The sequence below is a fragment of the Equus asinus genome, chromosome 12 (genome assembly GCF_041296235.1).
Source record: "Equus asinus isolate D_3611 breed Donkey chromosome 12, EquAss-T2T_v2, whole genome shotgun sequence".
Classification (NCBI taxonomy): Eukaryota; Metazoa; Chordata; class Mammalia; order Perissodactyla; family Equidae; genus Equus; species Equus asinus.
Genome location: NC_091801.1, coordinates 18,630,144 through 18,644,936, shown reverse-complemented (window position 1 = coordinate 18,644,936; position 14,793 = coordinate 18,630,144). Strand labels below are relative to the sequence as shown.

General features: G+C 32.9%; 1 protein-coding gene across 6 annotated transcripts in view; it reads right to left on the bottom strand.

Annotated features, from left to right (window-relative positions):
• MYBL1 (MYB proto-oncogene like 1) overlaps window positions 1-14,793 on the bottom strand; it is a 34,286-nt gene that overhangs the window by 11,167 nt on the left and 8,326 nt on the right. For 3 of the 6 annotated variants that reach the window (XM_014838511.3, XM_014838514.3, XM_070481141.1), the window contains exons 2-10: window positions 14,170-14,275; window positions 13,775-13,846; window positions 11,764-11,856; window positions 10,231-10,451; window positions 8,469-8,643; window positions 6,205-6,279; window positions 5,553-5,657; window positions 1,710-1,943; window positions 249-617 (exon numbers count right to left, since the gene is read on the bottom strand). In XM_014838511.3, coding sequence (XP_014693997.1) covers window positions 249-617; window positions 1,710-1,943; window positions 5,553-5,657; window positions 6,205-6,279; window positions 8,469-8,643; window positions 10,231-10,451; window positions 11,764-11,856; window positions 13,775-13,846; window positions 14,170-14,275 — 1,450 coding nt within the window. The remainder of the gene's footprint in view (window positions 1-248; window positions 618-1,709; window positions 1,944-5,552; window positions 5,658-6,204; window positions 6,280-8,468; window positions 8,644-10,230; window positions 10,452-11,763; window positions 11,857-13,774; window positions 13,847-14,169; window positions 14,276-14,793) is intronic. The other 3 variants (XM_070481142.1, XM_014838516.3, XM_070481143.1) reach the window with 2 other exon arrangements.

The following is a 14,793-nucleotide window of genomic DNA, read 5'->3' as shown; positions in this document are numbered from 1 at the left end:
TCCCATAAAGACGTGGAACTACATATCTAAAACATCCCTTTTAGTTCTAAAAATTGTAAGATACTATATGCAACTACTACACTTTGTGAGATACATTCTGATTTATCAGATCTTAGCACTCTCATGTATACATTTAAATATATTATCCATTTTTATGTGATATCAAAGCAACGAACTGCTAGTAAGAATATTAATGATCTAATCTAGCTCATTAACATTTGGAAACATAAACAAAACCACACAACTACCTGTGAAGGAGAAAATGGTAGTGTTTTCACCGGTGTGTGTTTTAGTGCTGTATTACCGCCATCATTGAATGAGCCATCACTAAGTTCGCTGCCTAGGGACTGACCCACTCGCATTCTTCTCTTCTTTCTGAGGATGGTTGGTGGAGTGCTAAACTTGGCCACATTTGGGGATGTTACAGGAACGGCTTCACTGTCTGCACTGTTACAACCATTTTTTTTCCCTTCAAGCACAAGACTGACGTTAAATTGACATTCCATGGCTCCTTCGTTGTGTTGAATTCGCATTAGTTTAACTGGGGTGGACTTGACAGGAGAAGCAGCAGCATCAGAAAGATCAAAACTGGTAACATCACTCCATGCTACAGGATCCTGCAATAAATTAAATTCTCAACTAAAGTCAATGCTATATCCTAGTTAAATCTAATCTTGAACACAGGATGATGATTTCCACAGTTAATTAACCACTCATTTTTATCAGTAGAAATAGGCTTTCCTTCTTTATCTTGTTTTTAAGCAAGACCATTTGAAAGGAACAGATTATGGTTTTACTGCAACTCCAGTTTGGAACATCACAAAATAATATTTCACCTAATTCGGTAGCTGATGCTTAATGTCAAAGTATTTTAAATAAAAGGAACAAATTATTTTAAGTTATTATCAAAGAGTACAATTCATCATAAAACTTCATCCTCTATTCCACATCAGAAAAATACTATCAAATTTTATGGAATTTGGTGACGTGTATGGAACATCTTCAAAATGATCAAACACTTTGATCTAGAAATTCAATTTAACCTAAAAACATAATCACGATTTTGCACAAAGCTTTACATAATACATTCTGTAATTTGTAATACTGAAAAACTGGACACCACCTAAATGTCCAACAATGATAGTACATTGGGTAAATAAATTTTGTTATGTCCATATGATAGAATTAAAATTCAAGTTTAAAAAAATTAACAAAGACATGCTCATGATATAATGTGGAAAAAAAATCCACAAACAAAATACATAAGTATATATTTGGGTTTAAAAATATATGAATATGTGTGTTTTATATGTATAGAAAACAGCCTAAGAGAAAATACCTCAAATTATTAACTCTGGGTTTATGGAGAATTTTAATTTTCTTCTTTATAGTTTTCTCTAGTTTTCAACTCTCTCTCATACACAAGTTGTATAACAAAAAAATGAACTGTTAAATTTTTAATTTTTAAAAATTCTATACAAGGTACATACTTGAGAAAGATATATGTGTGTATGTGTGTGTATATATATATATATACTTTTTTTTTTTTCTTTGCCAGAAGTCACTGCAACATATCAGAACAAAATTTAGCATAACATACAAAGTAATGCTTAACGTAAAACTGGTCAGTGTCCATCAAACTGAGTTTCTGAACATGAAATGATGTAACTAAAATTGAGCTTTGGATAATCTCACAATTTCAAACTTACAGATTCAATAAGCTCTAGAGTCTCTGCAAATTCTGGGATGGTCTGTAGAGAGGACAGCACAGCATTTGCCTCTACAGTCAGGAACTTTGTGGGTGAATTCTGCTGAGCAGACACAGTCTGATTTTCATCCGTACTGTAAAACTCACTAGTGTGCTCCTCGAGGCTATTTAGAGTATTAGACATGCTATCATCCATGAGGAAACTACCAGACCAGCTAGAAAAGCTTCCAGGCTGCTAAAAGTACAAAAGAAATTTGAATATTACTTGTCATTCTCAACCTAAGCATAAATTTGGATTTTAAGAGTTTTTTCTAGAACAACATACTTCACAACATTTCAGCTAGAAGTATAGTAGCAAATATACTGTCTTTCCTCAAAACTGATATAAAATTTCTTTGACTAAACCTCATATCTTCACTATATTTCTTTTTCCTAACTAAAATTTTTTTTAATTCATAAAGTCATAGTGAGATAAAACAATCTAATGTTTTAGCAATCTAAAATGTAAAGTGCAAACTCCCAGAATCTGGCCTCTACCTTTCACACTTCATCTCCCAACACTTCCACTCTCAAGCCCTCCTCCCAGGAATTCCCAACTATAGTATCTGCAATTCCCTGAGGAGTTAGTCTTTTACCCTGGAGTGCCTTTGCATGTACTGCTGGTCCCTTTATCTAGAATGCTCCCCAACCTACAGACCAGGGAAAACCCCTATTCCTCACTTAAGATACAGTCCAAATACTGTAAAGTACTCCATCTGATTATACACTTTTGCCTGTTCCATTTATACTAATGTCCTAATTCAACTACTGTCAGCACCTGTCTTTCAAGACTGAGCTCAAACAGGACTTCTTCCAGGAACCCTTCCCTGACTACCTAAATCTCAATGAGGCAACTCTCCCATGTGCTCCCATAAAACTTTGTGACTTATTTTATCATACTATATTCTGTTTCTTGTTTGTGTCCCCACTGCAGAGTAAACCCTTTGAAGTCAGCAACTGTGTCATTTTTCTTTCTCTCTCTAGAGACGTCCATTGGGCAATTTACTTATCTTTTCAGTCTAGGTTCCTATGGTCTCATAATAAAAAACAAGGAAAGAGGGGGCCGGCCCCGTGGCCGAGTGGTTAAGTTCGTGAGCTCCGCTTCAGCAGCCCAGGGTTTCACCAGTTCAAATCCTGGGTGCGGACATGGCACAGCTCTTCAAGCCATGTTGAGGTGGCATCCCACATGCCACAACGAGGACCCACAACTAAAAATACACAACTATGTACCAGGGGGCTTTGGGGAGAAAAAGGAAAAATAAAATTTTTTTTTTTTCTGCTTTATCTCCCCAAACCCCACCCTGTACACAGTTGTACATCTTAGTTGCAGGTCCTTCTAGTTGTGGGACGTGGGACGCCGCTTCAACGTGGCCTGACGAGCGGTGCCACGTCCGCGCCCAGGATCCAAACCCTGGGCCGCCGCAGCGGAGCGCGCGAACTTAACCACTTAGCCACACAGCCGGTCCCCAAAATATAAAATCTTAAAAAAAAAAACAAAACAAGAAAAGAGACCTTGAAGAGTCACGATTAAGAAACAATACGTAATCTGAGAGTTGTTAACAGAGTAGATCCTAAGAGTACTTAGCACAAGGAAAAAGGTTTTTTTCTCTTTTTGTTTTTTTCTTTTTGCTACCTATGGGAGACAATGGCTGTTAACTATACTTATTGTGGTAACTATCTCACAACAAAAATACATCAAATCATTATGCTGTACACCTTATACGGTGCTGTAAGTTAATTATATCTCGGTAAAACTGGAGAAAAAAGAAACAATACGTAAATGTGTAGCACTGTCCAACAGAACTTTCTGAGGTGATAAAAATGTTCTACATCTGAAGCTGCTCAATATGGGAGCCACTAGCCATATGAGCAACCCAAATGTGGCTAGTGCACCCCAAGAGCTAGATTTTTAAATTTTATTTAAAATTAAATGTGGCTAGTAACTACCCTATTTTAGAGAGCACATTGCCAAGTCCATAGGAAACACCCAGTAAATGGTACCTGTTACTATTAAAAATTGCTAGAATGTGCTAGAGATTCACAATAACAAAATGCTAAGTTTCAAGTTAACTAAGGTGAAAAAACAAGTTTTCAACATTGTTGCAAAACAAGTTCCATCTGTTTTAAAGTTTCCTAAAAATAAAAGAAATTAATCTTACTTCATTACCACGGAGTTTACAATCACTTTCTAAAGACAGCTTCTAAACCATATGCATTTCAATTGATTTTGCAGCTGGGAAACAGATTCAGAGAGAGGTTGCTGTGCCCACTGGAAAAGCCATATGGTTGGAATCATACACACCTGAATCTGAATCCCTAACAATAAACTACCTACTTCACAGAATTAATATAAGGATTACCAAGAATACACATAACACATCTACAAGAGTGGAACAGAATGAATACTCAGTAAAACGGCAGTCATCACTATCACGTAACTGTTAAGAATAAATACTTTATATGTGTATGGAGTCTGTTCTACTGGGTGCAGCAAGTTTCCTCTAGAATCTAGAATCTCCAATCTCTTTATTCAACTAGATCTTTATGAGATAGCAAGTTCTAAAAGAAAAATTAATAACTTTCTCTCTTTCTAATGCAAAATTCCACTTCTTTTAGCTACTTATATTTTCTTGTTAAATTAAAAATGATAGACTACTATCAAAAAAATAAAAAACGGTTTAAACATGATATAATTACCTATAGATGTGGACTCTCTAACCATAACTATTTATTTGTATCTTTTTAATACAACCTAAATTAACTTTAAGTACACTTCAGATCTTCCTATTTCCCATGATTTTTGCAGTTTCAAAACAAAAAGTACTTTTCCTATGGTATATATCTCATCTATTACAATTAACAGATGTCACTTTTATTAATACTTTCTTAAACAGCATAAAGACATCACTAGTTGCCTCATAATACTATTTCAAAATCTCAGGTTACTCTATTTAGTAATTTGGTATTAGTTTCCAATCACTCTAAATGTACTGTCCCCTCATTCAGCCCCAAACCAAGAAAAATTCTTTCCTAAACGTAAAAAGTCTCAGGAAATTAAACTTTTTAAACTGTCAATTAAGTATAAATTTTTTTTCTCTTTTAATCCATCTAACATAGGCTATTTAACTTAGCTAGAATGATTATCATTTATCCTAATTGAATACTCCTAGTTGTTATCATCAACCAAATCTCAGACAATAGTTTTCACACCTTGTAACCAAAACCCAACATCCATATAGAAATTTCTCTAGAGAGCATAAAATCTAAATGTTCCCTTTCCTCATATTTTTAATGTTATTACTTTTTCCAACTTACTGAATTTGAATTCACATTGTAAACATAGTAAACAGAAAAAAATTTCAAAGACAGAATAAACATAATTTTGGAGTACATAAAGCTCTACACATCTATTTGATTCTTTATTTTTTAAGCTTTATTTTTTTTCTATTAAAACCATCATTACAAGGAATGTCTAAAATAAAACCAAAGCCTAATCTAACCCATACATCATTTTTACAAATATGTGTATCAAAGATGATACTTTAAGTCTGCTTGACATTTTGACTCAAGAAGCATTTAATGAAGATATTGTAAAATATACGCAGAGATGCATAATCAAAATCAGGCAACCTCAAAGCTGCAAATTAGAGAAACTATTTTCAGCCCATATTAAAATCTGAAGTCATACTGAATATGCTTTCCACCTGTTGCCATATGAAAGTCAATGCTGATGAACATTATAAAAGCATTTAAGCATATAACGGATCCTAACAATAAAATCTAAACACTGAAGCTTATTTCTTACCGATGAAACTCGCTTTCTTCTAACTTCATTCTCAGCTGACATAAGAAGCAACTCAAGTTCCTTTATTTTTTTTTCCTTATCAGGATCTTCATCAACAAAGGGTTGCTAAAAATTAAACAGGCTACTTACATAATTGTTTTATTATTATTAGTGCTCTAATTTTTATTTTCTTCTACACAGAATAAAATCTATTTTTCACTAGTAAAGCTTAATACTACTAAATCCCAAGTACTCAACATGACAATTCCTCTGGTATCTAAAAAAGTGCTGATAACTATTTTCAACTTAACAGAAAAGATTTGGGAAATTCAAATGCACAAAAAAAAATATTGTATCATCTATATCAATTTAAAAATTTACGTCTGGACTATGTTTGAACTAATATGTGCAATCACAACCTGAATGCTTTAAGTTGCAAAAAGGAAAGGACCACCTAACTGGTGTTGCCAGCCACCTTACATTTGTACAGTTTATATTTCTCAAACCCACTTATAAACTTTCTCCTCTAATATTATAGCACTCAAAGTAAGTAGAACACATAGTATTGTTTTTGTTCTAGTTTTATAGATGAAGAAACAGACACTATTAGACTTTCAAATATATGTTTGAAAGCATTTCTTTTGTTTTGTTTCTGTTATAAATAAAAATTTACCTGAATAAAGCCAGAAGAAGTCTGAACATGTTCTACACAATTGCCTTCAGGTGACACATACTGATAGCCCGGGATCTAAAAAGTAATTAAAACATTAATATTGTACAAATAACACTAGCTAAATTTTTAAAATCTGAGGCAAAGCACAAAAACTCTTGATAAAACATCAACAATAAAAACTGAGCATCTGTTAACTTTAAATATTCATACCTACAACAGTTTATCTAATAACTACGTCTCTTAGAATCTACTGATTAAACATCTTAACACTTAGGAAAGAACTATATTCTCCTAGATGAAACATTAGAATTACTTGGCCTAGATTTATCAGCCAAGCAGTCCATCTATTACCTATAATATCCACCAAATATTTTTTTAAGTTTACTATTAGAAGGATTGCTCTATCTCCCGGAGAAAACAAAGTAATTGTGTTCCTGTCTTTCAGAGGAAGGGGCTAGTCTATATGAAGCACTCAGAAAGATGGAGACTAAAGCAAGTTTTTCAGTATTCCTATCTCCTACCCCTAGCACCACCCATGCCAATCTCTGGGTAGAAAGATACGTAAACAGAGTCGTCTTCTATTATTTGTCTTAGAAAAACAATCAGAATCACTCATGTACTTTTTAATACTCTGACAACAGACTAAAGAATTATTCTACTTCTTTTCTAAAGTATCTGTAAGAAGAACACTGAAGTTGCATATAAATTCTGTGTGCAGTGGTGAGAAGAAATATGAGAGAAGGCAGTTTTAAAAATTTTTAAATCTAGTAAGTATAAATATGAAATTGTCTTTTTTCCATAATGGCCTATTTAAATCACTACAATGCAGAATCATTACACAGAACTTCTAGCATAGAACTTAATTTTCACAATACTTGGTAATATCAGTTATTGCTCAACTTGATAACTCCAATGAATTAGAAACTTATCTTCCTCAACTTTTCATTAAAATCTGCAATACTATTTCAAACCAATCCATTTTTTTCTTTCAAGTCAAAACTAGAATTATCTTTTTGGCAGTTTAAATGAACTTAACTATGAAAACATAAATCTTTCAAGAATTAAACAATTCTTAGAGTACAAGAAATATCCTTATCTTTCCAATATATTTTGATTCAGACTGTTAAATACTCCTTTGGCCCCAAATAATTTTAAAAATTATCTTTCTATGAGTTAAAAAAATAAATTTAAATGATAACCTTTCTAAGATACAAGCAGAATGTTTCAGTTTATGCTACTGAAATCTAGGACTCTAAAGAAAAACGTAAAGAAACAGACAACAAAAACTTTAAGGTATTGAGTATCAGCAGAAAATTACATATACTGTCTTCACATGTTTTCCTATTTGTAAATTAAGATGTCATTACTTTTTTTAAGTGCTTCTTTTAAAATTACGTCTTTAAAAAATGTCCATTTAATTGAATAAAATCAAATCTGAGGCATACTAACCACAAATTTTTAACACTTAGCCAAATTTTATCTTTTGATAGACACTATTAAGTCCTGACTTAATCTTTACATTTTATATGGCAAGAACCAAGAACTGCTCAACATGAAAAATGGCATGACAGACAGATAGACAGGGAAATGTAAAACAAACATTATGAAAACTCCTAAACTAACTTCTTGCAGGTAGGAAAATGCATGGTAAGGAAAACAGAGCTTGCCCTATTACAACTTGGGTAACATCCACTCTAAGGAAATTGTCTAAACAAAGACTGAAGTTACTCAACTAATTGGTTATTAGGGAGAAAAGCAAAGTTGAATGCCATCAAAGAACCAATTATTTACCACACACCCCAAAATGATGGCTTGAATGGTTTTCTACTATTTCCTCCTTTAAACCATTTTATATACACTTACCTCTTAGAGATAAGCAATACTACAATTACACAATTTTTTTTAAAACTACAATAGATGTTAAAGCACAGATGACCATTAGCTTTGAATCACAAATAAAGATTCAAAGAATGATAGTATTAGGAAACATACATACTAAGTTTCTTAACTAGATAATATAAAAATTACATACAAAAGGAAACATGTTAATGAGTTGTTCCCCAAATATTTATCAAGCAAAACAAGTAGAGATAAACCTCCACTAATGGCTTTACAGCTAGTTATGGCATATTTTTTTCATTTGGAAATTTAAATATCTATTCCCCTTAATATACATTGTATTTGTTCTATTAAGAAACCAAACACCTTCCAATATAACAAACTAAAGAAATTTCAAAAATAATAAAGGTATTAAAAGTATGTGCCTGAACAGGTATGTAAAACTGATTCTGGGTTTGCAAATGGTCCATAGTCGCACAAGGTTTGTGTTGAAGTTTAGATGAAGATCGTTCTGATTTTATTCCATCTTGTAAGTAGCCCTCCTGTTCCACTTTTCTTCGCATAGTAGAATTCCAATGGTTTTTGATAGAATTATCAGTCCTAAGAAATGAGAGTGTATAATTTAAAAAGAAAAAGAGGATTCCACAAATTTTAATACAAAGTGTACAAAGTGCTTAAAACAAATTTTTACAAATGCTGAAATTAGATACTTTTTAAATTAAAAAGATAAACTGTATGTCTACATGTCAGGCACAGTTCTAAGCACTGGAGATACAGAAGCAAATAAGACAAAGAAAGGCTCTCATAGAACTTACATTCTCATTGGAAATGTGGCAGCAGGGAAGGAGGGAAGAACAGAAAAACAAAAAAATAAAGAAGAAAAATGTCAGTGCAGTGCAGATCATTAAAGTAGGATAAGAAAAGAGAAACCAGCGTAATTTTGATTAGGTAGTCCAGGATGGCCTCTGTGAGGTGACAGTGAAGCTAAGATCTGAATGGCAAGAATGAACCAGCCATACGAGAATAGAAAAAAGAACATTCCAGATAGAGGGCATAGAGAGGACAAAGGCCTTGAAGCCAGGAACAAACATGGTCATGAAAAGCAAACCACGAACTACAGAATCCCAGCATTCTTTTTCACTTCAAAGGACAAAATATCTATGGAAGAAAGAATTCATTGTCTCCCTTTTTACCTAAGTTCCCTTTATAGAAACGTAAATCTTCAATCTACAGCTTCTTGTAGAGTAAATTCCATCCATCATAAAATATACAAACATTTACTGAGAACCTACTTTATGTTAAGGCACTAAGTTAGGTTCTATGGACAGTAAAAAGATGTATGAGACTGAAAACATCAGAAGTTCCCAGACCAGTTTCAGTAACTTGAGTAAAAAACTTAACATTATGTTTTAAGTCCCTTATCTATAAAACAAAGATAGCTATGTTTGCTCTGTATATTTCACAAGTATATGAAGATTAATTAAGAATATATGTAAATGCACTTTATAAACTAGGAAGTACCATACAGATAGAGATTACAGAAGTAAAAAAACAAACACATATCTTCTGAGTGAAGTATGGATTTTCCCAAGGTGGTTGGTCTACTGCACTACAGATGATCACGAAACATTTGAACCAGTGCAATGTACAGTGTACTTAGCACATCACTGCCTGAGGGGAATTCTGTATTTTAGCCACACAGATATAATACACTACTCTCATGATTTGAATCATATCATAATTCATTAAGAAGAGAATTTTCTCTAATGCACTTTCATAGCAGTTTATTTCAGCCAGTGTATTTGTTATTCTCTGGGTCTTATGCACAGATTCCAATACAAAAGAAATCTCTTCGGTTTAAATTCCACTCCAACTGAGTTTGTACAAGAATGTCTACCTGACCGGCACTGATATGTAAACATGATTTGGGAAGTGCATTAAATGTTGGTAATCTAAAGGTCTATCATTTTATTGCAAAAATTACTGCTACAAAATATTTCATTAAAAAAGCAATTACATCCCTTACCACAGAATTTATAACAAATAGTCCCAAAGGGTTGCTTGTATTATGCAGTCTAAATCTTAATTACAAATAAAAGTCATGGGGTACTTGCAAATATATTTAATAGTAATATAATAAAGATCAAGTTTAAGTACAGAAAAATGTATATACATTTATATAAGCACCTTCCAGGAAGTAGTTTGGCAATTTCTGCCCAACGATTTCCCAACCGCTTATGTGCTTCATAGATGATCCTGTCCTCCTCTTCTGTCCAGGAAGATTTCTTTACCTCAGGATTTAGATGATTGTGCCATCTTTCTCTACACTGCTTGCCTATTCTTCCTTTTAAATGTTTTGCAATTAAAGACCATCTTTTTGGCCCATATTTCTGAACTAATTCAATAACCTAAGAAACAGAAAAACAAAGTTTAAAAAAGCACTACCTTGCCAGAATTTTAAAACACAACTCAAGAATACGATTTTTTTAATGTATTAAATCCAAACCATAACTAAAACTTTCAAAAAACAATTTTACCAATAAACCCTTCAGTATTTGCCAAGTTCAAAAACTGACCCAAAACTTAGCTAAAATACAAGGTGCTAATAAAGTGACTTGTTAAGTTCAATTGTTTTCATACAAAATTAATTTAAAGTAACAGTAAAAATGTTGAGACTTATGCATTTTCTATTTTCACATCTTTAAGAAAAAAGCTTCAGGGGCTGGCCCAGTGGCAGAGTGGTTAAGTCTGCATGCTCCGCTTTGGCGGCCGGGAGTTTGCGGGGGTTCAGATCCCAGGAGCAGACCTAGCACTGTTCGTCAAGCCCGGCTGTGGTGGCATTACACATAAAATAGAGGAAGATTGGCAACAGATGTTTGCCCCGGGCCAATCTTCCTCACAAAAAAAAATTAAAAAAAAAAAGCTTCAGCTGAAAGCCAAATAAATCAGTTTGGAACCAAGAAGGATCTACAGAGTTACTGTCTTTTCATTTCTTTCTTTCTCAAACTGAAAGGATACAGATCACACATTTTAAAAGTTATCATTGGCTATCAAGTAAATTATATCAGCTCTGAGCTTAAAGAAGTAACTGTTTTCCTTTTTTGCTTTGAGTGACAATAAGAATGCTCTAATTCGCCAACTACAGTAACAATTTTGATGCCATAAAGAACATGAACTAAAGGGCAATTACGAGTGGAGGACAGAAACTCTCCCATTCTTCTCAGACTTTTGTAACACAAAGAATTACCTTGGTTTTTAAATCATCCAACCCTCTGGAAATATGACACACTGATATCTATCTTATTTTAAGGCTCATTATAGGTCAAGAGGGAAAGTTAAGAATGCCTTTCTTATATATCATGTTATCAGATAAAATAAAAAATTAAATTAAATTATTTTTAAAATGTTAATTTTCAACAAGAAACTATACCCTAAATGTTGCTAACCCAAGCTCTAAACAAGGTGACTAAGCTGACAGTATTCTTTCCTTCTGCAAACCAAACTCTCAGAAAGAAAAGGCTATAGATATTATACTTGGTTTTATTCAAGTCATCAAAAACTACATGCCAAGACACTCAACTTTCAATTCTAATGCAAGCAGCACCCAGAGGAAAGAATCAAAGTGATTTAAACATATACTTTATGGGTCAAGACAATGTATTAGAAAGAAAAAAAGCTAGTCCACCTACACAGTGAAAATAAAGAATATGAACACATTACCCTCTGATCTTCTTCTTTAGTCCAGGGACCCTTTATCAATTCTGGATTTAAAACTTTCTGCCATCGATGCTGGCACTGAAAATCAGAACGATTCTGAAAGAAGAGATGGCTTTGTTATTGAACAATTGTCTTCCAGAAAGCAAATCAGCCCAAACTTATCTCTCACCACCTCAAGAAAAAAGTCTTTAAGAATAATGTATTCAATAGCATTCTTTAAACATGCAATATTTATTTTACATGCCTGTGTCCCAATTCTTCTTTTAACTAAAGTTGTTGGCAGAGCTTAAACTACAAATAAAAACAATATATATTTGAAATTAAAGTAGGTGTCTCTACACTACGCCTCATAACACAGCAAGGAGCCAAGCACAGACACTGACATAAAGAAGCGTATCTAAGATTGGGAAATAAAAGGGAGTAGGCAGAAAACTATACAAAGTAGATATAAGAACTCAGCACAGCAGTCTGGATTCATACAGCACAGCAGCACATAACTCTACCTAATTAAAAAAACCCTAAAAGCATGACTAGACTACTGCACAGTATTGAAAGGATGTTCATAAATGATGATCCCCAAGTTATCAAGAAAAAACTAATTATATCTATATGGAAGATGTTCATTACATATCAGTTAAATTATTTGTGTTGAATCTTAAAAGGAAAATTCACTTTACCAAGATAAGAAAACTTTATGTAGAAACATCTCAAACTCCAAAAATGATTAATAAATCAAGTCTTACTTTAGTCAATTCATAACCTAGTAACTCCTATGTATTACAATGATGATGGTAACAATAATAACAATAAATAATAGTTAACTTCTCACTAGTCATTCACAGTTTACAAGGATATTAGTTCATATACAGGATTACAGATAATTTAGAAGTATATAAAGGGATAGATACAAATACTTTGTTTACTAATATCTCTGTCTTTGTGCCTGATGGACTTCAAATTATTTTTGTTCAAACTTAGCTTCTTCATTTATGGCTTCTGTACATCAATGCTGATCCATTTTAAGGCTATCACTTTCTTCAAAATAATCAAGTTATTCCTGAATGTCCTTGTAGCATTTCTCTGCTCACTTCAATTGCTGTTAAACCACTGACATTAAACTGATAAATCTAATGTAAATAACTTTTCTAATTTAGCTTCCATTTATTGGACAGCTGCTAGATGTCAGGAACCATGCCAAACATCCTATATGTTATTTCTAAGTCTCACAACAATGCTACAAAAACAAGTACTATTATTTACATATTATAGACAAGGAAGCTGAAGATCAAAGAGGTTAAGTAATTTTTCTAAAACCAAACAACCATTAGAGTTGACATTTAAACACAATTCAGACTGACTCCAAAACTTATGCTCTTTTCATTATTTGGTCTCAAATTTCAGGTTATGTTGAAAGGCATCATAACAATATAGAAAGAACATAGGTAACATGGCTTCTGAAACCCAAAGTAGCCAAAACAGAAATTCAAATATGAATATTTTGCCTCACAACCTACAATGTAGTAGGAACAAATAAGAGTATATGTGAAAATACTTCGTAAATTATAAAATTACATGCTAATGAACAGTATGTGAATAGTAGTATGGTGAACAGCAAGTATAATTTTTTTAAAAAAATCAGTGACACTTTAAAATGTAAGCATTTTATGACAAACTTTTCAACACACTTTTTCTAATTTTATTAGCTATCAAAATATTTCAATATATTTAACTTCTCTCAAAATGATTTAACATTTATCAGCAAATATTTATAAAGCCTTACTTAAACTTAATATCATTTTTGTTTTAGATTCGTAATCTTCTTTAGGCCCCTGGATAGACTGCCTACTAGAAAATCAGACTTTCTAAGCCACTGGCAACTACAGGAAGACCAGAACAAGAGATGTTTTTAGGAAGGAAACCTAAATCTAAAATAATGTAGACACATTTTTGAAAAACAGTAAATTTAACCCAATGGCCTAAATCACTCATGTAAGAAATATAATGTTTCACTTACTTGTAGATGACTAGCAATTAGAGTCCAATCATCAGTTCCATGTTGTTCAACCAACTTCTTTAACTTATCATCCTATTAAAACAGGTACGAAAATTAGAAAGCTTTCCCCCACTCTGTTCTTCTATCCTTGAAGAGAGATAACTCTCCAATTCTTTAATGTCATATCTGGTGGCCATTTTTAGACAGACTGAAGACATTATAATACAGGTTCTCCCATTTACTAGTTTCTGTCAGTCTCAACATCAACCTGCCCTTCATGTGTCTGGTTGAAGAAAAATAACGTGCAAGTTAGCTGATGGATAACTTTTCTCACGTTTTGTTTTTAAATAGTTTTCATATCTACAATATTATTAATCAATATGTAAATATAAGTATGAAATTAGTAAACCTTATACCTCATCTCTTGTCCATTTTACTCTGTTCCAGAGTTTCTTCAATCCTTTTTGTTGTGGTACTTCATAATCATGATCAGCATACTGAAGGTCATCATCCTCATCCTCACTGAAAAAACACAATCATGAAATCAAGAATTTAATTTAAATTTGTGAATTCAATCATTGAATCTGTGTATACAGATATAAAGAAGCCACTCAGACTAAAAGACATATATCAATGAGATTATTCAAAGTATAAAAAAATTAAGAGTCTTACAACAGGGAGGAGCTATAGCTCTGACTGACACCAGAGAGATGAGGCTGCGTATGCCACCGGGGGCCAAATGATAACCTTTTTTGTCATGTTAAGGAGTTTGACATTTATTATTTATTTGATCTTTATCCTAAAGAGTTAAAGGACTTTAAGTAAGGGAGTGAAAGACAAATATCTTGTGTTTCAGAAAAATCACTGGCAGGAGTGTGGAGAAATGGAGGAGGGAAGACCAATTAGTAATCTTTCACAATAAACCAAGTAAGAAACTATTAGAGCCTGACAATGGTAATGGTAAAATACAAAACACAGCCAGTTAAAAGAGACAACGGAAGAAATGATCCATTAAGAATACCAACAGAAAAAGTTAAAAT